Here is a 24,706-nt window from a genome sequence, read left to right as displayed (position 1 = left end):
CAGTTCCAATGACATCATCATTCTCACAAATGAAACCATTCGCAAAAGATGTAGAAAAAGGATGACTTTTTTAAAATAAGTGATAAGAGACCATTCTTAATGGGGTATATAATTTTCCTTCTAAGCAAAGGAAACTATATGTTTAATATGTTTTGTAAATTTTGGAATAGAACACTTTATGCAAAGATAAACAATGGAATAACATATCTCAGATGCACTTGTATTTACTATGGAAGAAAGGCCATTAAAAATGACAGTTACGGTTTTTAATTATTTTGCACTTTAGAGCCTGAGAACTTCTAATTCATGGAGTGTATCAATTATTATAATAAAACATTTAATTTTATAACTATTTTTAGTTTTATATTTTACATATTGCTAGTTCACGTATTTTCTAACTTGCCAGTTACTAAAAATATAGGGAGGAACTCAATCTTCAAATGTTGATTCTTAAAAATCATGGTATTTTCACAAGAAGTTGAGAGTAATTTTTAAAATTTTTTCCAATTACAGTTGACATTCAATATTATATTAGTTTCAGGTGTGCAGCATAGTCATTAGACATTTATATAATTTACAAAGTAATACTCCTGATAAGTCTAGTACCCACCTGATACCATATATAGTTATTACAATATTACTGGCTATATTCCCTATGCTGTACTTTAAATCCCCATGTCTATTCTGTAACTATCAATTTGTACTTCTTAATCCCTTCACTTTTTTCACACAGCCCCCCAACCTCTGTCCCATCTGGCAACCATCAGTTTATTCTCTGTATTTATGAGTCTGTTTCTGTTTTGCTTGTTTGTTTATTTTGTTTTTTGGATTCCATAGTCAAGTGAAATCACATGAAATTCGTCTTTCTCTGACTTATTTCATGAAATCTTACCATTTGTAATACCATGGATGGACCTACAAGGTATTATGCTGAGAATAATTTTTGAACACCTTCATTTCTTTGTACCTTTAAAGTAACATACAATTAAAACCACTGGCATGTTTTGGTTAACACAAACTTTGAAAAATTTAAGTAAGTTCATAAAAATTCATAGTAACACATTAAAAAAAAATCCTCATATTCCCCTACTAGATAGAAAGCTCCTTAAGAGACAAGAGCATGTTGATTTTATGGGTATATGCTCAGCAACCCGTAGATTCCCTGAAATAGAGAGATGATTACTGAATCCACACTTCTATCTATTTATAACAAACCACCATCTCACTACGGTTATCAGTCTATGCCTCCAGCAAAGCTCCCTCCAACTAATGCTTAAAGGGACAACTGGGGATGGAGATGTCTCTCTAAATTAATAAAGTCCCTCCAACTCAACTGCTTCCAGGGACAAGAGACAGAAGATTTCTACTCATTTAATATTTAGTAAATGCCATTACAAAGTACTCTGAGAAACAACAGAAGACCAGAGCCGAGGTAGGGAGAGTTCAATCCTTGTTAAGAATATTTGGCCCTTCATATATATGGTTTGGTTTAACATTACAAAAATTGAGACAAAATTCCAAATTTTATTTAAAAAAAAAATTTTTTTTTAAATGAGGCTCAGAGAAGTTTACCAAAGTTAAATAGTGAACAAAAGATCAAGACTTAAACCCAGATTTATCTAAATCCAAATTCATATCCTTACCAATATAACACATTACCTTGAAACAAAACTTCTATCCATTTTTAAGATTAATATTAAATCATAAAAAATTAACAAACAATTCTAATAAAAATTAAAATAAATAAATAATTTTCTTTTTAAAGAAAATGCACTCACCTGCCCTGCTTTACTAAAGCGATGGCCTGCCAGGATCATATGAAACGCGTATTTTCTAACCATGGGACTCTTCATGTTTATGAAGCAATGTGCCGCCTGTTCCAAAAGAAGTGCACTTCGAAGATCAGAATCCTATTGAATGTTTAAAAGAAAAGGTTAGTTTCACAAAGTTAAAAGTAAAAAGATAATTGGTGAAACAAATTAATTTTCTTAAAATAATATATAGCATATTCGATGTTTAACTTAAAAGTATCTGAGGGCAGAGATCAAGGGGTAATCTAATCTTGATGATTCTTCCAATAAGCACACATTTTTTAAAAATCCTTCAAAAACTTCTCCACCATGAAATACTTTTTTTTGCTTTTCATAAAGCTAAATGTCTAGTTATTATATGCACCACGTAAAAAGTCTCTGGAGAAATGTAATCCTTTTTCAAATGGCAAAAAAGTATATAAACTGGGAATTTAATACAGGTATACTAATTAAAGGTAAACCGGAAAACAGAGCAAAGAAAAAAATAGATTCACATCAATCAAATTTCTTCTGGAAATTAGATGTCCGTATTTCCATCCATCCAAGAGCATATTTCTATCCATTGAAGAAAAAAGGAAAAACAGAATGTGTGTAGATTAAGGAATAATCTAATCTAATACTTTATCCTCTATCAATTTTTACTGTATTAAAAATGAATTCTCAATTTTTGCTATAATTCAAGAAGGCCAAAATACGTTTTATTAACAAGTTCAGAAGGCTTCCCCTTCAAAGATTATCACCTGCTCTTAGTACATTAGTAAATGGTACAACTTGAATTAGTTTCCACTTCAACTGAATCTTACAATAGTGTCTATGAAAAATACATAATGCATTCATATCTTCACCTATTAGGACAACTTTTTCAACTGAAAGAGTCATCATTACTTTAAAAATAACTGAGAAAGTACTGAAGGTTGCTGATCAAGTATCAACAACATTTTCATCAAACTTTCTCTAGGTTTTCAGCTATTCTCAAGCTGAACTTACCATGCCCTTCCATGTGTTCTGCTGCCATTATTTTCCCCAAGGAAAGTTGAAAACAGAAAACATTGACTTTAAATGCAATAATTTCAACAAATTATAATTATAGCAAAAAGTGTTCATAGATCATTATAACTATCTCTTTAACAATCATAAAATTATATTAGAGCTGAAACAAACCTGAGGAAACACTCTAAAAGCATTCAGTAAATAGATATCTGTTTCAACCCCCTCAAAAACTAATCAGATAATTTTTCTAGTAAATAAAATCCAAAAGCTAGTAAGTGCAAAAATCAGGAATATACAATTAACAAGCAGTTCTTAACCAAGGATTTGCATCAGAATAGAATTATTTCTCTAAAAGAAGCTAGAGAGCTTATTTCTGATTTAGGAATACACTTTCTTTTAAAAAAAATTAACAGACTCTTTTTTTCTTAAAGAATAAATGTTTGAAGGAAAAAAGTGAACATCTTTCCCATCCCATCCCTCATCAGATTTGACAGGGGTAACTATTATTACTCACTTGGTGTTAGTGTGTCATTTCTCTCATATATCATATATAGGCTTATATGTTAAACACATAGGTTGTTAAAACTACACATACTTTTTTATGCATAAGTGGTATTATACAGAGTATTCTTTATCTAACTTTTTAAATTTAATATCATAGACATCTTTCCAAGACATCTACATCTTTCATTTCTTTTGAAGCTATATTGTATTCCATTATATAAATGTACTATATTTTACTAAGTGTCCAACTGATTGATTTAACATTGCTTCGCATTTCAGTAACTACAAAAAATGCTTTGACAAACATCTTTCTAAAAACATTTGAGTAATTATACAAATATTTTTATTAGACAAATTTCTGGAAGTAGAACTGAGTTAATGAAAGCTATGCACATACTTCAAATTCTAAGATAGCCAAACTGCTACAAAAAAAAGTAGGATCAATATATATTCTCATCAACATAGTGTGTATTTTCCACTCTACTTAGTGAAAAGTCATTTTTTAAATGTTTACCCCTTTAATAAAATAAAGACAACACTTTGTTTCTCAACATATATTTCTTTAATAGTAAGGCTGTTAATCTTTTCATACATTTAAAGGTCTTTGTACTTTTTCTCTGAATTGCCTGTTTATACTCTTTTGTGAATGGATTTTTGTGATTATCTGCTTTGTAAGAGCCCTTTGTACACTTAATATCAGGCCTTTGTCATACATTTGCAAATAGTATTTCCCAGTTTTGACATGAAAGGGTCCATTCTTTAGTAGTCAAACATACTACCTTCGCCTTTATGGCTTCAAGATACTGCATCAAGCTAAGAAACGATGTTATTCCTAGATTTTTTTAAATGCTCTCCTGTACTTTCTCCCAGTTTTTTTGGGGGGGTGGGGGGTATTTTTCGCAATATAACTCAATTCAGCTGTAATGATATCATGTAATGAATAGGAAAGGAATCCAAACTGCTAGTTAGATGTCACAATACCATTCACTGAATAACATAATACTCCCACTAAATGACACCTAATCATATGTAGTATTTAAATTCTCATTTATTCCATTATTGTCTATTCTTATCAATGTAAACAGTTTTAATCTCTATAGCCTTATAATACATTTTAATATACGGAACAGGTAATTTTCTCTAATTATTTCTTCTATTTTGTTATTTTATTTAGGCTTCTCAATAGTTTCGCATTTTCTTTAACTCCTATAAATTTTTAAGTTTATCCTAGCATGCCCATGCCCATGCGCGCGCACGCACGCACACACGCACACACACACACACACACACACACACACACACACACACACACACACAGCATAAATACATATATATATATGTATTTAACTGCCAATGACGCTTCATGAAATTGTAAGACTTGGATGGGCAGCCACCCTGGACATTCTGATCAAGATAAGAAATATGCCCTACATATCTTTGATGGTATGTAAATGATTCTAATATACAATCTAGTTAAGAACCAGCACAGTAAATCCTCAGCATTCTCAAATTTAACACTCAAGGGCTGACCAATTCAGAAGACCTGGAAGTCCATGGCATATATTAATTTAGCTGAAGCAAAATTTATTCTTGCATACAGTAAAGCTGTCAATTTGCAGAAAGAATCAATTTGCAGATCTGAATACCCTACATTTTTATCTCACTGCAGTTTTGTTCTTTGTTAGTCCCTGTCTCTTATAGCCACATCTAAAGTAGGAAAAAACATTGTTTTGCAACAAAAAAATAGCCCCGAAAAGAATAACTGCCATCAGGGTTGATGGAAGAAAAATGAAAGAATTTCACAGTGATAGTTTTATTTAGAAAGCAGAGACTCAGAATGAGGTGAAGAATAAAATTTTATTTTACTAGCAGTTCATATCTCTGATATGAACATATATACACATCTATACAGGTAGATGCCATAAGGAACTAAGAAAATAACATGTGATACCACTTTAACAGGAACTCTAGCCTATTAACTTTGCCCACAACCAAGAGATAATTTTAACAAAAGCGTAAAATATGAGGATAAATATAGAGAGAAAAAACAGTCTAAGCTAAGGCTTCAATAAACCCTTCCATAAAAACACAATTGATAAAGGCACCAGCTGCACAAACTTAACCAAATCAAATCTCAAGGATGGCTCTAAGATTTTTTTCTTTGCATAACTGTAAGGTTAACAGAAAAGGTGCTATAAAGCTGATCAATTTACCACAGGAACAGTCCGTCCTAAGCTGGAGAAACTTTTCAAAATTGTTATTACTATCCCTGAGAAGCAGATTTATTGTACTGAAATGCAGTAACAAAGAAAAAGGGCTATAAGCACAGACTAAACATTCAACACAGAAACACAAACACAAGTAGAGGAAAAGCATCATGTCTTAAGCACCAAATTCAGATATACTATCCTACATGCTGGTGAATGTGGCATGTTTTATCATTTATCATGGTTTGCTCTTCCATGCTGAGAATGCCAGGGCATAATAAAACAAGTATAAGATTCACTTGCCCATAAATCTGCAGTCCAAAAAATAAAGTCAAAGCACAACTCTTTTCACTCAAGCCTCACAGCTGTCTTTTGCTATAATGGTATCAGCAAAAATCTAAGAAATACAATTCATGAATATCAAAAGTGTGTAACTCAGTTCACTATCCATATACGATAAGTGCAAATTAGTCCAAATTTAACATAAATATATATAGTATACCTAGCAGTCTTTATTTTCAAGTTAGCTCAAAGAAATATCTGAAAGATATAGCAGAAAGGCCACTGAGAATCACAATTTCTGGGGAAACATATCACCACTTCCCTCCACACATCACCCCAAAGCAGTAAATGACAAGGATAAATTTCCTAGACTTTCATGACAAAATAAAATATCCAGGTTTGAAAAAGGTGAAAACAAAGAGTTGGAAAGGAAAAGAGAACAATGACAAAATAACAAGGTTACAATACAGATAGAAGAATTTGCTCTAAAGAAATTTTATTCACGCTCTAGGCCATGAATTCCTTTAACATTCACTGATAAACCCTAGGTAGAAAAACAGAGCAACATATTCAAACCCAAGTTAAGATTATTTATTATAATGCAGAACATCAACACACTCAAGAGCCTATATTCAGCTCTACCAAATAGTTTATGTCCAGCAACTGTTCGTATTGGTAAGTGTTCCTGCAATATCAATTATTAAACATTTTTAATATTATCTCTTAACCTCGTTAGTTTTATCTTACAGAAATCTTTTTAGAATATTTAATGGTTCAGTGCAAGAAACATTTGTAAATCATATACCATGTGCCAAGCCCAGTGTTAGGCACTAGGGATAAAAATATAAAAGGCAACACAGTCCCCTAACCTTGAAAGCTAACAACTTAAATATAACTTCCAATATAATATAATAAGTCAGGTCGTAAAGCATTATATGAGAGGGCAGGACAGAGACACTTAGGAAAACTTGTGGTATTGCTAACAACTATCTGAAGAATATGAACGATACCAAGACTAGTGAATTAGATGAAGAAAAAGGGCCTCACACAGTCCAGGAAAAGGACATTAAGCACATGAACCAAAACAGTAGGAAGAGGGATTAAAGAAAAAGAGAGAGACAAGTATAATATTTGGAGATATAAAGAGAAAACATGTTTAAGACGTAAACCACCCGGACCAACACCCCGCCAAATTATGTTACTGACAAGAAAATATAGGAGCATCTAAAGCAATTTCTGCCTGGAGCAAATAAGGAGCTAGCTAATTGTGACATAATTTAAGATCATAATCTATAAGGTAAGAAAGTTTATGAATCTAGTTATTGAAATGTCAACTTAAAGGTGCACTGGAAACACCCAAGTAGGTAAGTCTAAAAGGCAGTTGGCTGTACAAATCTAAAGCTCAAAGAGTCAGAGCTGGACACAGATTTGAGAAAATCATGTAAACAGATCACCCAAAAAACATGTAGAGTAAAAAGTACAGCAATCAGTCCAAGGACTAAACCTGTAGTGTACATTAACATTTAAAGGGCAAAACAAAGGTGTTTGATTTTATTCTTTTGTTCTTAAGCATTCATCCAAAAAAATGCATCTTTAACCATACTTATAAAAGAATTACTACCATTCTTTCGAAGCCTGGAGTCAAAGCAACTTAATGTGTCATAAACCTTAAACAGCAACTATAAATGGATTCCTTTTTCTCCCTTCGAAATAATCATAATATCTATATTATAATAATTAAGATGATTTTTTTTAAGTTCATACTAGTGAAATAAGATTTAAAAATCCTGAGTGATTACTCTTTTTAAGCATCAATTTTCTATTAGGAATGATGCACGCTCATGTTACTTTAAATATTGTTATGCATAGGTCAGAAGCTAATTCATAGAAGATGTACAATACATGTTTATGGTTAATAATAATGTGGACCTAAACTCTTAAGTAAAATCAGTTTATAAAATATTGCATTTAAAATTAATTCAATAACTAAAGTAGTCATGTTATAAATTCCCAAAGAAAGATTCCCCTTGAATTTCATGTTTTGCACACCCTCTCAAGAAAAAAGAAACACTTTTTAAAAATTATGAAATAATACTGATTAAATACTACACAGTTTCAGTACCTCACTGGTCAACCGTATTAGGAGAGCTGCAGCCTCTGAATATTTGCTTTGGCTTTTTAAGATTTCAGCACTAAGCAATACACATCTTTCAGCCAATACCATATTCCTTTAAAAAAAAAAAAAAGATGAAAAATGTAATTAGCACCACAATAATATCTTAATACATCATAGTTCAATAAAAGTTTCCAAGTCTAATTTCTGAGAAAAAAGAAATCTATGTCCTTGTTTTCTACTTACCAAAAAGGTTAAAAAAAACCCTAAAAATTCTCATTACCCATCAAAACTTTTTAACATATTATTTTGTAGTAAGAATACAATGCAAAATCACATTTTCTGTATGCAAAATGCTAGAACCTAACAAGTATCTCTGAACCAGCAGCTATTTAAATAAAATTCTGAATAGAAAAGAATATAAACATTTTACTTGTATTTCTTTCTCCTTCCTCATTGCAAACTCTGGTTATCTGTGTTTCATTCCACTGGCTATTTTTAGGAATATTTAAGCATTTTCTTTCTTGTATTACCATTGAGAAGTTTCAATTAGAGAGAGCATGGGACCAATGTTACCTAATTCCTAAGTAAAAATTCTTTGCGAGAACACAATAGGTTGATTTTTCTTGGGGGATTGCTACCATCAGTAATCTAATTCTTATTTTTATTCATTCTTAAAAATAAGAAAATTAAATGAAAACAATCTCTTACTGTAAAATTATAAGAGTGAACCCTTTTGTTGGGAAACAGCAGCAATATCTTTCTCTTTTTGCTTTCTAACTCTTTTATCAAACTACCACTTGACCTTAAAATTACAACCAAAAAATACTAACTTGAAGGTAATTCTAAACAGAGATATTTTTAAGTTACAATTTACCACTTTTAAAAATTACAAAAAGAATTACAGATCTGCCACATACTTCCTATAAAATCATGGTTTTTCTTAGAGGGTTAGTATTTATGACTATCTAAGAATGATTTAATGAAGATAAAAGACTAACTCCTACTCACACATGCACAAATATGCTCAGTCCTTAAAGAGTTTCCTTAAGTAAACTATAAATTTCCTTAAATCTTAACATCATTGTTTTATTTATTTATGTTTGATTCTTCACCTATTTCCCTAGGTGGTCAGTAATTAAGGCACAAACCTACCAAGTCCAGGACTTTATTAATTTGTTGTTAATTTAAGCAACATTTTAAAAAATCATCTGTGTCAGCCAATGGAAATGCTGAGGACTCAAATATTTCTATGAAAATCCCTATCTAAAAGATGAAACTGATATAAAAAGTTAATAAACAGGTTATGATTGATTTTTATTATGATCTGGGGAGACAAAGGAGGGAAGAGATAGTTTCATAAAAGAAAAGAAATTTAAGAAAATATTTTAAAGATAAATAGAATCTCATCAGTTAAAAAGTGGAGCTTGGCATTCGAAGAAGAGGGCATTTGCAAAAGTAATATTGTATCTTCTATATTTTAAGAAAATTTATTTACATTTTAATATTTCTGAGACACGAGCTGTTTAAAATTGATATGTATAATTAATGTAGTATTTCTAATTATCCTAAAATATCCATTAAATTGATGATAAATCTTACCAATTATGGTAACTTAGAATGAAGATTATAAAGTAAAATGCATGACAGTTAAGTGTATTTAGAAAAAGCATATACTCTGCTGTGGACAAAAGGACTACACTGAATTGCCAAGGCTTTTTTGGCTATCCAGGTTACTAGACATTATCCCTTTTTTTTTTTTTTTTTTTTTTGCATTATTCCATGTGCATCTCTCCAAAAGCTCTGTGTTTCATGCAGACAAGAAAAATCTTGTCCAGAAAGAATGTTCCAACTTCTTAAAACTCTTTTACTTCTCTGGCTTCCTTGATATCTCTCTCCTAGATCCTCTACCTTTTGAATCTCTCCTTTTCAGACTCTTCAATGGTTCCCCTTTCACAGGAGACTGTATCACCTGCCAGAATCTCCAAATATATTCTCAGATTACATAAGACATAATAGGTAGGATTTGATACAGGCTCTACCATTTACTAGCTGCATGCCCTTGGACAAGTTAAACTCTAAGTTTCAGTCTCCTCGTCTGTAAAATAAGAATAATAGTGCCCACCATTTCACAGGCTTAAGAGTAAATGAGCATGTAAATTACTTTGGCATATTGGCAAATGCTGAGCCCTCAATAAATGTTAATTATTATTATTAGTGTTGTGTTGGAAACATATCACTATGACTAATACTACTTATACTTCAACATTATAAAAGACAATTGCAACCCATCCTCCAACCTACCCATGATACATAGAAAAGTCAGATTAATATTTCTGAAAAATCACTTTTATTATGTCAAGGCTCTACTCAAGTATTCAGTAACTCCCCATTTACTGCTACATGACTCTTAACTACAGCTTAAAAACAGTAATAATGAGAGTTAAGGCTCCCCACATTGATTAAGGCTCAAACCACCTTTCCAAACTGACCACCCAATGCATTTCACAATCACCCTAACCAAGCCAGGGTTCTATTATTCCCTTTCTTTAGTAATAATGCATCGAAACATTATTCCTGCCAATCACAATTTCTGAAATGTCTTCATGGCTCTCAAACCCCAAACACCTTTCTTTCAAGGCCTATTCCTCAAACATCCCATGAAACTTCCTCTGACTACTTCTGGATCATTCATAGTCTCATTACAGGTAATGAGTTCTAACTTCTATAGAGTTCCAAGAGAACTCACTGTGTGTAAAAAAAAGGTCTCATTTTCTTCCCTGGATGATTATTTAATTGTTTGTGTTATGCGCATTTAACAAGGAATGTTCAAAATAGCTAATACCTGGCTAAACAGTGGTTAAGGTCAGATGTTAACACAATACGAATCACCCTCAATATAACATGTGACCTCAACATTACATATAACAAATTCCTAACCACAAATCCAAACAAAATAGGAAAGAATGTAATAAAACACGTGTTTTATTATTTGATTTAGGAGTTAAGTTCAATGTAAAAAAAAACAAAAACACATTTATATCCAATAACAATATAAATGCCAAATTTACCTCTAAGTGGATAAAACACAAATATTCTAGTCACCTACTTGCAGATATCCCTGTATGTCTGGATTGCTGTATCCATGTAATGTGCAGGGTATGGCCTAGGTGCTCCTGGCTGAAGAAAAGCTGATACTGCTGCCATTTCCTAAAGGAAAAGACATTATTTATACTATTTCAAAAGAGGAAATACTCTTGTAGTTTAGCATTCAGGAAGCCTAAAAATTGGAATAAAATTTGTTTTTAATACATGCACATGTATAAATTTCATAGCCTAATGCAGACTTGAAAAATATATTTACATGCTTTCAGTTTTTAAATTCTCTAGTCAAATTCCAAAGTCTGTCATTTAGTATTTAAATGAACTTTTCAAGAAGACCTAGTAGTAAACACTCTGAGTTAGTATATATACAACTACCAAGCGAGCCAAGCTTAAGATTTCTGCTACTACTCCCTCCCTGTTCTTCTCTATTCCTCAGTAAGTAGAAAACAGATCAATGATAGGACCACAGAGAGAGACAAAATAAAATACATCTCTTTCCAACTGCTGGCATCAAAATATGAAAACAGAGCTCACAACAGCTTGCCCTATACGAGAATTTTCACATTCTCGTTTATATCCGGCATCCTACAGAAGGCACAAAAACCATTCCTCAGACCTATATTACTGTCAATTTTCTAGGTATTTTATTTCATTTTCAAAACTCATTCTCTTGTCAGTATCTATGACTTTAGCTAATAATTCAAATAATATACAATGGTGCTAAAAGATTTAGAAATTAAATTATAAGTTTTGGCTTTCTTGGTAAAATGTCCTACTATGTTCACGCTTATGCTCTCATATAGACCAAGTTTTAATAAAAAATTAACTAGAAATAAATGGAATCTTCAGAAATTCAGAGGAAAAAACTTTTAGAATGAATAAATGTATTTCTCTGCAACATTTTTTTAAACAAATATATAGAAATAATTATCTAAAAACTAGGACATGATGAAAGCCTTTAACCTGACAGAATATGAGTTCCAAGACAATATGAACCATATCTGTTACAGAATATCTCTGTATTCCCAGCAGCCAGCAGTGTCTGCTCCAAAATTTAATGAATAAACCTAATGGAAATATGTCATATCCATGTGATGAAATATTCTACAGCTCTGAAACATGTTTTCTTAACCAATTTATATTTTAACACACACAATGTATACACAGTTCTATATTGTTAAAAAATGTCAAATATATATTATAACAATTTAAAAGTAAACAACATTGTGAGTCATTGCTAGAAAATGGACCTTTCTCTTCCAAATGTCAAATATATATTAAATATATTGTATACAATACTATATAAAAATACATTTACCATATATGAACTATATATTAACTTGTATATATAAATAAGTGTACTAAGAAAAAATCCTGTAGAAAAAATGTCCCAAATTCTAAGTTATTTTCCATTTTATTTCTATAAGAAATATTGTCAATATACATTTAAACAAAATTGACATCATTTTTACAAATACAGTAAAAACATTCAGAATGATCAACCCAAGTTACTGCACAATCTTCAATAATCAACCATTAAATCATTTCTTATATTCTATAATAGTGGATTAATATATTTTATAAAGAAATCTATTCATCAAGAAATGGCACGATCACCTCAACCATCACTTAGTTATGACAAATTAAACTATAAAAAACCTATATTTCCTCAAGAATTCCTATTATTGCTTTTTGCCATGATGTATACATTTGAACTTTGTAGTTACCATAACCAAATATTTCCTATAATCTTTATCTAAAAAAGGCAGGCAGTACAGTCTGTTCTACTACAACACATTATGACCTTATCGATTAGCTAATATGTTAATGGTAAATAGGGAGTAGTATCGTACAAATAAAATTTATATTCATACATAAACAATGTTTCTTAGGCAGCAGATCGAAAATAGCAAATACAAAATTATAACCTTCAACAGCAAAGGATAAAGCCTTGAGCTCAAGCTGTTGCCCAGGCAAAACTTTTTTCATCTGTATTTTAAGGAAATACAGATGAAAAATGCCTACACTTTGGTGCTCACGGGCTCTCTCTACAGAGAAGTATAGTGCCAGCCCTGCACAACTCTTGGCTCAAGGCAGGCTGAACTCCCTTCCATGTTCCAGAGTAGGAGTTCCTCCTCCCCATTCCTACTCTCAGCCAAGATTTACATATTGGTTTTGAGGGGTTTTTTATTCCCTAAGGTAACCTCTAGCCCTGATGGGGTGACCTCAGCCTAATTAGATTATATAGGTTACCTCCCAAGGTAGAGTGAGTGAGTGAGTGAGTGAGTGAGTGAGTGAGTGAGTGTGTGTGTGTGTGTGTGTGTGTGTGTGTGTGTGTGTGTCTATGCGCACGTGTACATGCTGTGGTTACAAAGATACACAGGTTTTAAAAGGGCTGTTCCAACTCTACTTTTCTCTAAGCCCTATTATTTTTAGGGCAACTTTTACAGACTACAAAGATTTTCAAGTACATACATGTTATAGCAGATATGCCCTTATTTGCCAATGCTAAACTACTTTCTCATATAACTGCTACTAATATCGTCACCTAAATGGTTGAAATGCAGTATTTATCATACTATAGATGAAAATAAAATAGCTTAAGCACCATAAAAATCATTAAATTTTTCGCCATACTTTTATTATAAAATTTTACCTATATACAAACATTCACTTTGCAGGTATATTATGTAAAATTTAATAATTTTATATTTATACCTATGTTAGAAGGTATTATTGAAATAACACTAGGTATTGTGAGATCACATTAACTTATACTAGATGACTATAATAAAAGACCAGAGAACATCTAGACAAGAACAAGTCATATAATTTTTCAAACACTTGAACAGCTATTTTAGCTTTACATTTTTAAGTTATCGGTTTTAGTTTTACACATACATAGGATTGAAAAAAATGCAAAATGAGGCAATTAAACAAGTGTCTACATAATTACCCAATGAAGTATTAGAGTTCTTACACATTTTTGTTCTTCACACTTTTGTTTATGAGTTTACATATTTTTAAGAAGATTAAGGAGAAAATACCAGTGATAGTTTTACTCTTTTATTAAGCAGGGAAAGCAGATAATACATTTATTTATGACAACTTTTCAAAAATACTATAAGGTTATACTATAAGGCAACAAGTATAAAAAATTCTTTCTGAAACCCCTAGATTTATATATATTTATAAAAACTAGCAGCCAGTGATTACTGACAGCTTATTGTGTACAAGGCAGTGTGCTAACCTTATACCTCATCTAATCCTATGCCATTAGGATTCACATGTTCAGACAAGAAAAGTGAGGCTTAGAAACATTCAATAACTTCCATTACAGTCTGTCTTACACCAAAGTACATGGTCTTAACCAGTATATAGTCCTACATCAGAAAAAAAACATTTCAAGCAATTTAAAGACTTTTTTCAAGAAGTCTAACAGCATTTTCTAAAAAAAAACTATACTTTGAATATAACTGAAATTAAGGTTAAGGTACTAATCAAAACTAAAAAATCACTCCTCATGTATTAATTACCATGTTTAAATGGACCATTTTGTGGAAAATCCATCAATTCAGAATAAATTATTTCAAAAATTATAAAGCATTGTATGCTCTTTATCCCTACATATTTTGTTTGCCATTTCATAAAGAGAAATCATTATTTATGATAGCAAAAATAAGAAATTATAATACTATAGAATACCAACCAAGGCACCAGCTGCATATAGCATTGCTTGATCATTAAGAAAATCCTTCTTTGCAGTATGATAGCAACTGTAAGCCAGATCATAATGCTGCACCAAAAAACATAAGTCAGCCATTTTCCTGATTTGAAGCTCTGGTGCTTCTGGTGGATATCTATAAATACAAAATAAGTTAAGAAAGTAATTTATAACTTATGACCCCTAAACCATTAAACATTATAAAAATGTGTTAACAGCTGCTCAACTGTCCAGAACATGAGGAAAACTAATCTTGTTTTATAAGAATTCTACCTCCAAGGAGAGAATGTCAAGTCTCAAAGATATCTGGAAACAGATGGTCATATCTACATTTATATAATTTATAGCTCTATAATGAGAACTTAACACAGGCAAGCACTTTCTCCATGGTCAAATTATGAAATAAATGGTTAATTCCACGTTAATTCCACTTTTATATACAACCGGGGAAAAAATTAAAATCCAAAATGGGTTAATTTCATTTTCCCTTAAAACAGGATTTTATATTAAAAATTTTCTAAATATAGGCTATGCCTTAGAATCACAAGACCTCGATAATTCAATAAAGTTATTAATGAATACCGACTTTAATTCCATTTCTTTACAAATAAGGAAACAGATCCACAGTAAAGTAACTTTTCCCAGTTATCTTAATTTTTAGATATCCAATTACTTAAAAATTTTTTCGATTAATAAAATTTACCTTCATCACTGTTCTTATCTACCTGAGTTTTGACCAATATTAAACTCAGAAAGTGAAGAAACAGTCATTTTTTTGGAGGACACTAGTCAGAGTTAAAGACAGAAAAAACAAAAACAATAATATTTCACTCACAGCAATCCAGATGTATTTTTCAGCTCATTTATGCTCTTTTCTGGAACTTTACTGCCACTAAACCATTTTTTAGTTGCAGAAAATAGAGATCGACTCAAACCTTTTCTTGATATTAGCTAAGAGAAAAGATAAAATATATGGACGAATATGAGAATTTAATATTTTTATTTTACACACAGAAGAAAATATTATAAATAAGTAAAAAGCTTGAAGAGTGAGAAAATGTTCATTTTAACAACACTGATTTAAAGAAAATTGTCCAATGATGGCAAAATCCCTAGTGAAATGAATAAGATTTAACAGAATTCATTACTGACGGTAATGTTAGTAAATCCTGATATTGGTCTATCTATAAAAAAAAGAACTTCAAATACTTTAAATATTTTTAAACAACTTATACTACTATACTCTCAAGTTCACTACTTACTAAAATTTTAGAAATACTAATCCAAAAAATAAAATATTACCTGATCATTTAATTGCCGAATTGTTTTCTCTATATGTGGCAAAAGGCCCCGAAACGTGAACTCTTGTATAAACTGTCGAATTCTATCATGATCAGTAAGGGTTAAACATGCACCATGAATAATTCCAATATTTGCTTTCTTTGTTTCGTGTAATGATGAAGTAGATTTTACATGATCTGGGCCATCAATGCTGTTAGAAGTGTCACTGGATGGGTCCAATTGAAGTGGGTGAGCTCTAAAGTTATTTGGTAGGCCATCTACTGAAAAATAGATCTATCTTTTACTCTCGGAATGCAACAGAAAATTGTAATATTACTAACATATTGCTAAAAAAAAAAAAAAAAGGATGTTGGAATCATTTTTCTATATTTCTTAGAAGTCTAAGATACAGTAACATTAATCTTTTCCCCTTTAAATTACAGGACTTGGATTAATACTTGTTAAACATAACAGAAATTCTAAATTCATTTAAATAAATGAAGAAAAATATAATTTTTAAATAATATATAGAACTACTTTCAAATAGTACAACTAAGCAATAAAAAAAATTACAACAAAAAAAGTTAAAGCTACCATCAAAACTAAAATTTAAAATACAAAAATAAGACTCTTAAAATCATGTGAATTTTAGAAATAGTTCATGCTATACATATCTTCTGCTTTCTACAAAATTTTCTAAAATAAATCTGATATATAAAACAAATTTTAAATGTCAAAAAAACCTCAATTCAATAAAATCTTCAGAATTGAAAAGCTAACTTGCCTATTATCCTTTTTTATGAAAATTTCCCCCATCTTTTATCTATAAAGATTAGCATGCTTTGACAACAGTGCATATTTTCAATCAAAAGAGAAACTTAGAGAAAGTATATCAAGACCTTTGACTTCGTTATCTAATCCATCCAATGAAAGCAAGTTACTGTCATAATTCTTATTTGAAGTTATAGTACAAGGGCCATCTTCATATGATTCCTATCAAAACAAAATAAAAAGCATTAGCAGTTATAGTTAATCATGTTTGATACCACTAAATCCATTAATAACTACGATTGCTCTGCTAATTGTCTCATTTATTTGCTACCACAAGACTCTTTTCTTCCAATCCTCCAAATTCTTAACTTTTCCCATGTTATCTTTTCCTAGCACTCTAGTCTACACATACTATATTCTTAAATTCCCTGTCACATTCGATCTAGTATCCTAATTATTCTGAATTACAGTTATCTCTATCTCAGTTTACCTGTTTATAGGTGGTAAGTATATGTCTATACGAATTCCTCTATATGTGTCTACATAAAGAATAATGACAAGAGAGTGAAACTACTAGAGTCAAGCCAGGGGTAAATAGTATGAAATCTCCTGGTCATGAACCTGGTGTTAACTAGGTTGAAGTGCATTCTGAATATATCAAAATATTTATTTTATACAAAGGTGCCAGTTCCTCAGTCAACAAAGAAAACAAACTAAAAATACCCAGACTACTCCAGGAGACCACTAAATATTAGGTATTATTGTAAGTGCCACACTTTGAGGGAAATATATAAACTAGAACTTAGGAAGAGGAAAGTGCTCTAGACAAGAAACAGTCTGAAACCACCATTCTGAAACTATCATTTAAAAAAGATTTTTAAAAACTGGGTATATTTAGCCTGAAACACATAAAATGGGACATAAGAGTCATCTCCCTATATTTTGAAAGTTATCTTAACAGAAAACTGATATGGTTCTTGCAGGATTGAGTAAAAGCAAAAGGAGAAAATTTTGGTTGAACTTCAAACTGTTCAGACATGGGAAAGGTCACCTGAGAAGATAGTGTGTACTGTCACTAGATGACAGCAATCGTAGGTTTAAAGGAAATTAAAGCATTAGAACAAGGTTAGATTTTATAACCTTTAAACTATCCTCCAATTCTGGACTTCTAGGGTTCTAAGCTACAGAACTGCTGATATCTCTGGTTATCTGTTAAAAGTTCTCAAACTGAACAATCTGACTTATGTTGCCTTTCCCAACCTTATATGCTTGGCTCTACTGAATATTTCGATACTGTTCCTATCCTGAGTGTGGCCCTGAAAAAACCATTTCAAAAAATACAGCCCCTTCACATTCAACTGGTTATTTTTTTCTCAATTTCCCAGCATTATCTTAAAGAAGGTCAGCAATCACCTCAATATTTAAGTGAGTAAAGTATCAGTATAGCACTATATCTGGATCAAAAATTACATATATAAGAAAAATAAGGCAAATAAACAGATGATTAAATCATAGTTATATGAGAAAAGTTACATAAAATTTAAAATTGATATTTTTTTAAAATCACATAAAAAGTATATAGTTTAATTATACAAAATATATTTTCCATTTACTTAAGAAATCCTACTTCTAAACAAAAAACAGTCAACTCTTGATTATCTGAACTAATCATAAAACTTGTCATTTGAGTACTACCAAGTGGCATATAAGTTTGATAGTGTGAAACCATACACCCACTTATGCTTCAGCCAACAGATAACAGTTAACATTAGTCTAGAACTCTAGGTTAAGAAAGGAGATTAGGAAGACCCAACACTTCCTGCAAATTCAGAAAAAAAGGAAATCAGAGTAAAGTTAGAGAAAAAAGCCCATCCACCTAAAAAGTATGAGTTCCAAAAGGTGGCCATAAGAACAGCATGTTGAAAATGAAGGAAGGCAACCCTAGAGCATGTGGATAATAAAGAACTGACTGTAAGCATTCATAATGAATTAAATGTACAAGTCAAAAATTCCATTCTCTACATGTCTAGACAATCAATTCTTAATGTATAATTCACTTTTCATTTTTTAAGAAAAAGATCAATTAACACAGATATTATATTCCGGAAATGAGTACACATAAGAGATTATTATTAGTTAAAAAGAATTTCTGAACCACTGATTCAAGAGCTCCCATGGTGACAGACAAAAACTAGCCAGATTCCAAAATTAATATTAATAATTCTACTAGGTAAACCAAGACATAAAAAATTCTACAGTGATACCATTATGCCATAAAACTGAATTATAGCTTCTGTGATTTGCTTCATTGTTTTTTACATATACCTGGTTTTGAATACTATTTTTCTGGAGATACTGACTCCAAGGATCTGGTATCTGTTCATCTGATGCTCGATTAGATGTTCGAGAATTAATTTTAAGTAAATAGCAACCCTGAGTTCCATATTTCTGCTTCATTTCTTCATAAATGGATTCAGCTCTAAAATAAGGGGAAAAAAGTTTGTAGTAAATGGGTAGCACGTCTTAGGCGATAAAGGATATTAAAATATCAAAAAATGCAAAAATAATCTCCCAAGGCAGAGTAGAAAATTAGAAATAGAATATATTTAAAAATGAAAATTAAGACCATGATCTTAACTGAAAGTTAGCTAGCTAAGATATCATTATAAAGCAGAGTTACTTAAATTGTGTTTCATGGGAAAATTCTGCAAGCTAATCCTGCTCTCTTTTTCAAAGAGAGAATTCTGGTGGTCAAACTAGTTTGGGGAATTACAGTAAACAAAGCCAAACAGTTTATTTACAGTAAATCACTTCTCAGCTTTCCATGTGCTAATGTGTATTATGAATTTCCAAAGAACAGCTGCAAACTTATAGATCAGTAATTCTTTCAACTATGAGAACTAATTTTAGGAAATTCTGTTTTCTCTAAGACATTTACTGAAAAACATGCGCTAACACAGAAAAGTATAGCGCCAAAAAACTTACAAAACATCCTCTACTACCACAGTTTACCCTTCCCCTGGCTGTCTCCATAGGAACCCAGTACAGAGGAAGAAAAGAAGAAAGAAAACTCAATAAATAAGAGCAACCAAGGTATTTATTACGTAAAATCCATCCTTTTTTCTTGCAAAATTTATAGATATTCATGGATAGCTATATCTATGAGCTATATTTCAGATTAACAAAAAGTATTTTGATTTCTATATTTTAAGTTAACTAAACTTGATAGCTGGCGGGAGATAATGCAAATGATAAAACAGCCTAAGAAGCAAACAGTACACTCTGATGTAAAGTAAAATTTTGGTACTTAGAGCTAATCTAGTTTGAAAAGGTATTTTTAAAAAATCAATCAGCTATCTGGTGCAAATAAAACGCTGAAAAATCTCATATTCAAATGCAGATGCTAATACTATATAAATAACAATCCAAGCAAACAATTAAATCATATTACTCACTATAAAATTAAGGCTAGATAAGTGATATAGTTATAAATTTGTATAAGTACAAATATATGTGTATGTATACACACTCAAGTACAATAAACTAAACTTCTGTTCGCTTTACCAATGATACTGCTAAACATAAAAGCCACTGATCTAATATGTGAATTACTTCTTAAACATCTTAGTTACAATCATTCAATATGAAAGACATATACCATATTCAACTGATAGAAACTAATTTTAATAGCTAGTTCAAACTATTTCTATTTATATAGTATACTTTACTATAGACTGTTTATGATTTCAGGCTACAGACTGTTTATGATTTCAAAAAATTCTAAATATTAGTAATTCTCAGAATAATTATTTGGTTTTATAGAGGAAATTTATTAAAAAGATGATGGTTTGTGGTGCTCAGAACAAGGGTGAGAAATAATTATTTAACTGCATATCCTAAATAATTCTTTGAAACAAGAGATTAATCTGAACCACATCTTGAACCAAAAGTCAAAATAAACTCCAAAGCCATAAGTAAAATTGCTTTTAATGTTCTAATTTTTTAAGAATTTATTTTTAAAGATAAGTTATTCACTTATCCCAAAGGTAAAAGGACTACAGCAAATCGCTAATAATGAATATTAAAGGGAACATAAGAAAGAAATGTTTAGATGTTTCTGAGACTGTGAAAAACATCGAGCCTAAAAATATAAAGTGACAAGAGAGTGAAGAGTGAAAAATGAAGCGCCTATAAGCAACAGCCAGGAAGTGAAATGTTAGAGGAAAACTGGGATAGAAAAGAGAAAAACTAAGAAATAATTTTATATAAAGTAAGAATTAACACCTTAGACCTATAGGTGTAAAATGACAAGCATTTCTGTACAAAGATTGTACTAACGGAGATATATGTTGAAAGAAAAGTTTAGGTAAGCAAATGAAATCTAACACAAAGAGACTTAGCTGTTAAATATAATTCTGGATTAAAAGATATAGTTAAATGTTTTATTAATATATTTTTACTTTCTTAGATGAAAAGCATATCTAAAATTTAAATAAACCATGTCCAAATTAAAGTTAAATCATTTAACAGAAAAAAATTGTTAATTAAAAATATAAAGCTTACCTCTGTTCATCTCCTGCACTTACATCATGTAAAAGTACATAATATTTAAGTGTATTTGGTATAAACCACTTGGGGTAGGAATAGTCATTGTTGTGCTGAATTCGATGTTGTTCTTGTGACAACTTTGAAAACTGTTCCACAGGTTCAGCTTCACCAGACGATGCTACCAACATACCTTGTAAACCGTATTATTAAGGTAATTATCACTTATCGCTCAGTGATAAATATTATGCTAATAAAATAAACTTTAGAAAGATATTCTGAGCTAAAAAAAAAAAAAATCTGATTTCAGAGGTTTTCACAGCAAGCACAAAATAATTTCTCCAACATTTCTAAGTAATTCAAGGTTCTAAATCTTAAAATACTTTGCACTGTTGTTTTTAGGCAATTTATATATCAATAAGGAAATCCACGAAAATAGACAATACCAAAACTGTACAACTATCAACATAACAAACATTAATGCTGCATCTTCTCTCCATTCCATTTCACTGCAGTTTCATAATCTATCCTATCTCTTAACTTTTCTCTTCAATCTCATTAAAAAAACTAAAAAAGAGGTTAACAGCTATAAAACAGGTTACTAAGAAACATGGTAAACTGTTTTTAAACATCAGCTTTTGCAAAAGTAATTGATTTTGAGGCAATCATCAAAAGCAGTTAACACTGACAGTATACCTTTCTCTTTCTAAAATGGCTTAAAAACTTACTAAGCATGAAATTAATATTAGAGTTGGGGGATAAAGGAAAACAATAAGCAAGCCCTCAATATTCTTATTTTGTAATCAAAAATTAATTTATTATACCAGTCCTGTATCTAGGATGCCATTTAACGAAACAATAACGAAAACTTAAAGCATCATCAATAAAGTTTCTCCATTCTCTATATCCCTGCAACAATTTTGCCTTCATACAACTATTTCTGAAATTAACGACTTCCAAAACATTTAATTTTAAGAGAACACAAAAGTCAAAGGATACATGCTAAATAGTGGTTCAGAAATTCATGATCAGATGCTGGCATCGACTGGAGAAAGGTCTCTCTATAAGATTCAAACCATGGAGTAGTAGCTAAAATTAACCACATATAAAAGAGTTAAAATCCCACAATACAGTTTATAACAGACAAAATTTCAAGGCCATACTCCTAAAAAGCATAAAATATAGCAATATCTAGCAATAAGCAAACATTTCTCACTTATGCTTAAAGATATATAACAAGCATTTTCACCTGTGCTTTAACATATATGTATGATATGTGTATATTAAGCCATATACACAAATATATTCAATGTACATGGGAGTATATATATTTGCAAAGATGAAACTGACTTATTCTCAAACCTACACAATAATCCCACAACTTACTTAACTATTAATGCTTACTTAACTATAAATACTATCTATGTGAGTAAAAAGATTTTAGAACTAAAGTTTTGTGCCCCTGCCACTAGTCATGTTGTCATAAGGCGCTCCTTTTCATAAATATCATTTCAGAACACTGGTTCTGAACTGAGAGTGATTTTGACCCTAGGAAACATTCGGCAATGTCTGGAGATACTTAAGGCTGTTACAACTAGGGATAAAAAGGGGGATGCTACTGGCATCTACGGAAAGAAGTTAGGAATGATACAAAATATCCTACAATGAAAAGAACACGCCAGAGTTCCCCACCACAAAGAGTTATTCCGCATAATGTCAATAGTGGTGAGAATGACAAACTCTACTTTACAATTTGATTACTTGAGTATGACAGTAAAAAAAAAACTCTTTAATTGGAATTTCAAAGCATACTTACCTTATAATCAAATACAAAGATGTGTATTTTTACTTTTCGTATACATGCATATGTGATTCTTAAAATGTCAAATCTCTCTTGCTCCATGCTAAGCATTTTACATCACAATTCTATCTTTAAAATCTGAACTTAAATTTAGTCATTTCACTAGGTTTAAGCAGATTATCTAAATTATAGTTTTACTAAAAGAATACTCTATTCCTAGCTACTTATACTGATTACCAAATTTTATATACTTTTTGTTTTCATCTTAGTCACTGAAAACACAGCAAGTATATTTTCTGTTTACTTTATATTAAAGGACTTGGAAAGTTGAAGAAAAAAGCTATACATCTTGACTAAATAGCATATTTAACCTGGTGCCATAGACACAAAAAAAATTCCAACAAATGCTTTATGAGAATAACCCATATTTGTTTAGGAGGCTATTACTGTAACAATTCCATGTTCATTGCTATAGAAGAGAAAAAATACTCCCATAAATATTATAATCTATATGAAAAGTGGAAAAAATTAGAGAATGAAAGACACAGACTAGTCTGTTACCTATCATATGAAAAGAATTTTCTCACAAACCAATAAATATATCTTCCCCCAAAATCAGTCAAAATTAGTCTCTGTCTAGAAAATTAATGTACATTTTCATTTAGTACTAATGATAAGAAAAATAACAGATAATGAAAATTTCAGTTAAATATGAAGGAATCATCACAGATATGAGGAAATGACTTTATTTTGATTATTTTTCTATTTGTTGCTTAAATTTAACAAATAACAGATAAACTGTAGACATATGAAAAGGGTTTTGCTTCACGGTGAGCTGGGGAGTTACAAATAAACAAATGAGATCTTCTAAAATAGCTATCCATTACAACACTATCTGTAATAAAAGACTAGAAAACCCACAAGTCCATCAAGAGGGGATATCCATTAAGTGGATGTACTACGCAGCTGTAAGAGAAAAGAGAAAATCTCTATATATTACTATAAAGTGCTCTCTGGCATATATTAAGTGAAAAAAAGGCAACACAGTAGAAAGGCATTTTTGTGTAAGAAAATATAAAGAGCCATACATCATGTATCTGTTCATATTGTCAAGGAAATAATAGAAGGACAAGTCTAGTAAGTTCTATTACATCTAAGGAAGACAAGAGAAGAAATGAGAAAGAGGACAGGGCATGGATAAAAGCCAGGCCTCACCGAATTCACCTTGTTTTATTTTGACTTTGGGACTACACAAATGTCTGTATAATTAAAAATTAAATAAATAGAAAAAAAAAACGCATACAAGTGCTTAAATTGAAATAAATCTTTCTAAATACTGGTGCAAGAAGACACCGGGAAACAAAGGAAAAATTTTTAAATATGTATGGCAGAAGTGGATTTTATCCTTCAGGTAGGTCATATTCAGGTTGATAAGGTAAGTTTTTCCTTCGGCCTCGTGTTTCCTTAAGGAGCTAACAAGTCCTCCTTCATTATCTTCCATATTGATAAATCAAGGGTATCTTTCTGTTTTTTATTTATTCAAATGACATTTTTGCACCAAGTGGAAAAAAA

The 24,706-nt window shown here is 30.9% G+C and overlaps 1 protein-coding gene across 3 annotated transcripts in view; it reads right to left on the bottom strand.

Annotated features, from left to right (window-relative positions):
* TRAPPC8 (trafficking protein particle complex 8) overlaps nucleotides 1-24,706 on the bottom strand; it is an 81,233-nt gene that overhangs the window by 41,292 nt on the left and 15,235 nt on the right. For 2 of the 3 annotated variants that reach the window (XM_011361901.2, XM_011361919.2), the window contains exons 3-12: nucleotides 22,333-22,422; nucleotides 21,352-21,526; nucleotides 19,114-19,267; nucleotides 16,917-17,010; nucleotides 16,039-16,298; nucleotides 15,572-15,687; nucleotides 14,722-14,872; nucleotides 11,017-11,117; nucleotides 7,917-8,022; nucleotides 1,779-1,910 (exon numbers count right to left, since the gene is read on the bottom strand). In XM_011361901.2, coding sequence (XP_011360203.1) covers nucleotides 1,779-1,910; nucleotides 7,917-8,022; nucleotides 11,017-11,117; nucleotides 14,722-14,872; nucleotides 15,572-15,687; nucleotides 16,039-16,298; nucleotides 16,917-17,010; nucleotides 19,114-19,267; nucleotides 21,352-21,526; nucleotides 22,333-22,422 — 1,379 coding nt within the window. The remainder of the gene's footprint in view (nucleotides 1-1,778; nucleotides 1,911-7,916; nucleotides 8,023-11,016; nucleotides 11,118-14,721; nucleotides 14,873-15,571; nucleotides 15,688-16,038; nucleotides 16,299-16,916; nucleotides 17,011-19,113; nucleotides 19,268-21,351; nucleotides 21,527-22,332; nucleotides 22,423-24,706) is intronic. The other variant, XM_011361910.2, reaches the window with a different exon arrangement.

Source organism: Pteropus vampyrus, unplaced genomic scaffold (assembly GCF_000151845.1).
Source record: "Pteropus vampyrus isolate Shadow unplaced genomic scaffold, Pvam_2.0 Scaffold3, whole genome shotgun sequence".
Taxonomy (NCBI): Eukaryota; Metazoa; Chordata; class Mammalia; order Chiroptera; family Pteropodidae; genus Pteropus; species Pteropus vampyrus.
This window is presented reverse-complemented; position numbering and strand designations above follow the sequence as displayed.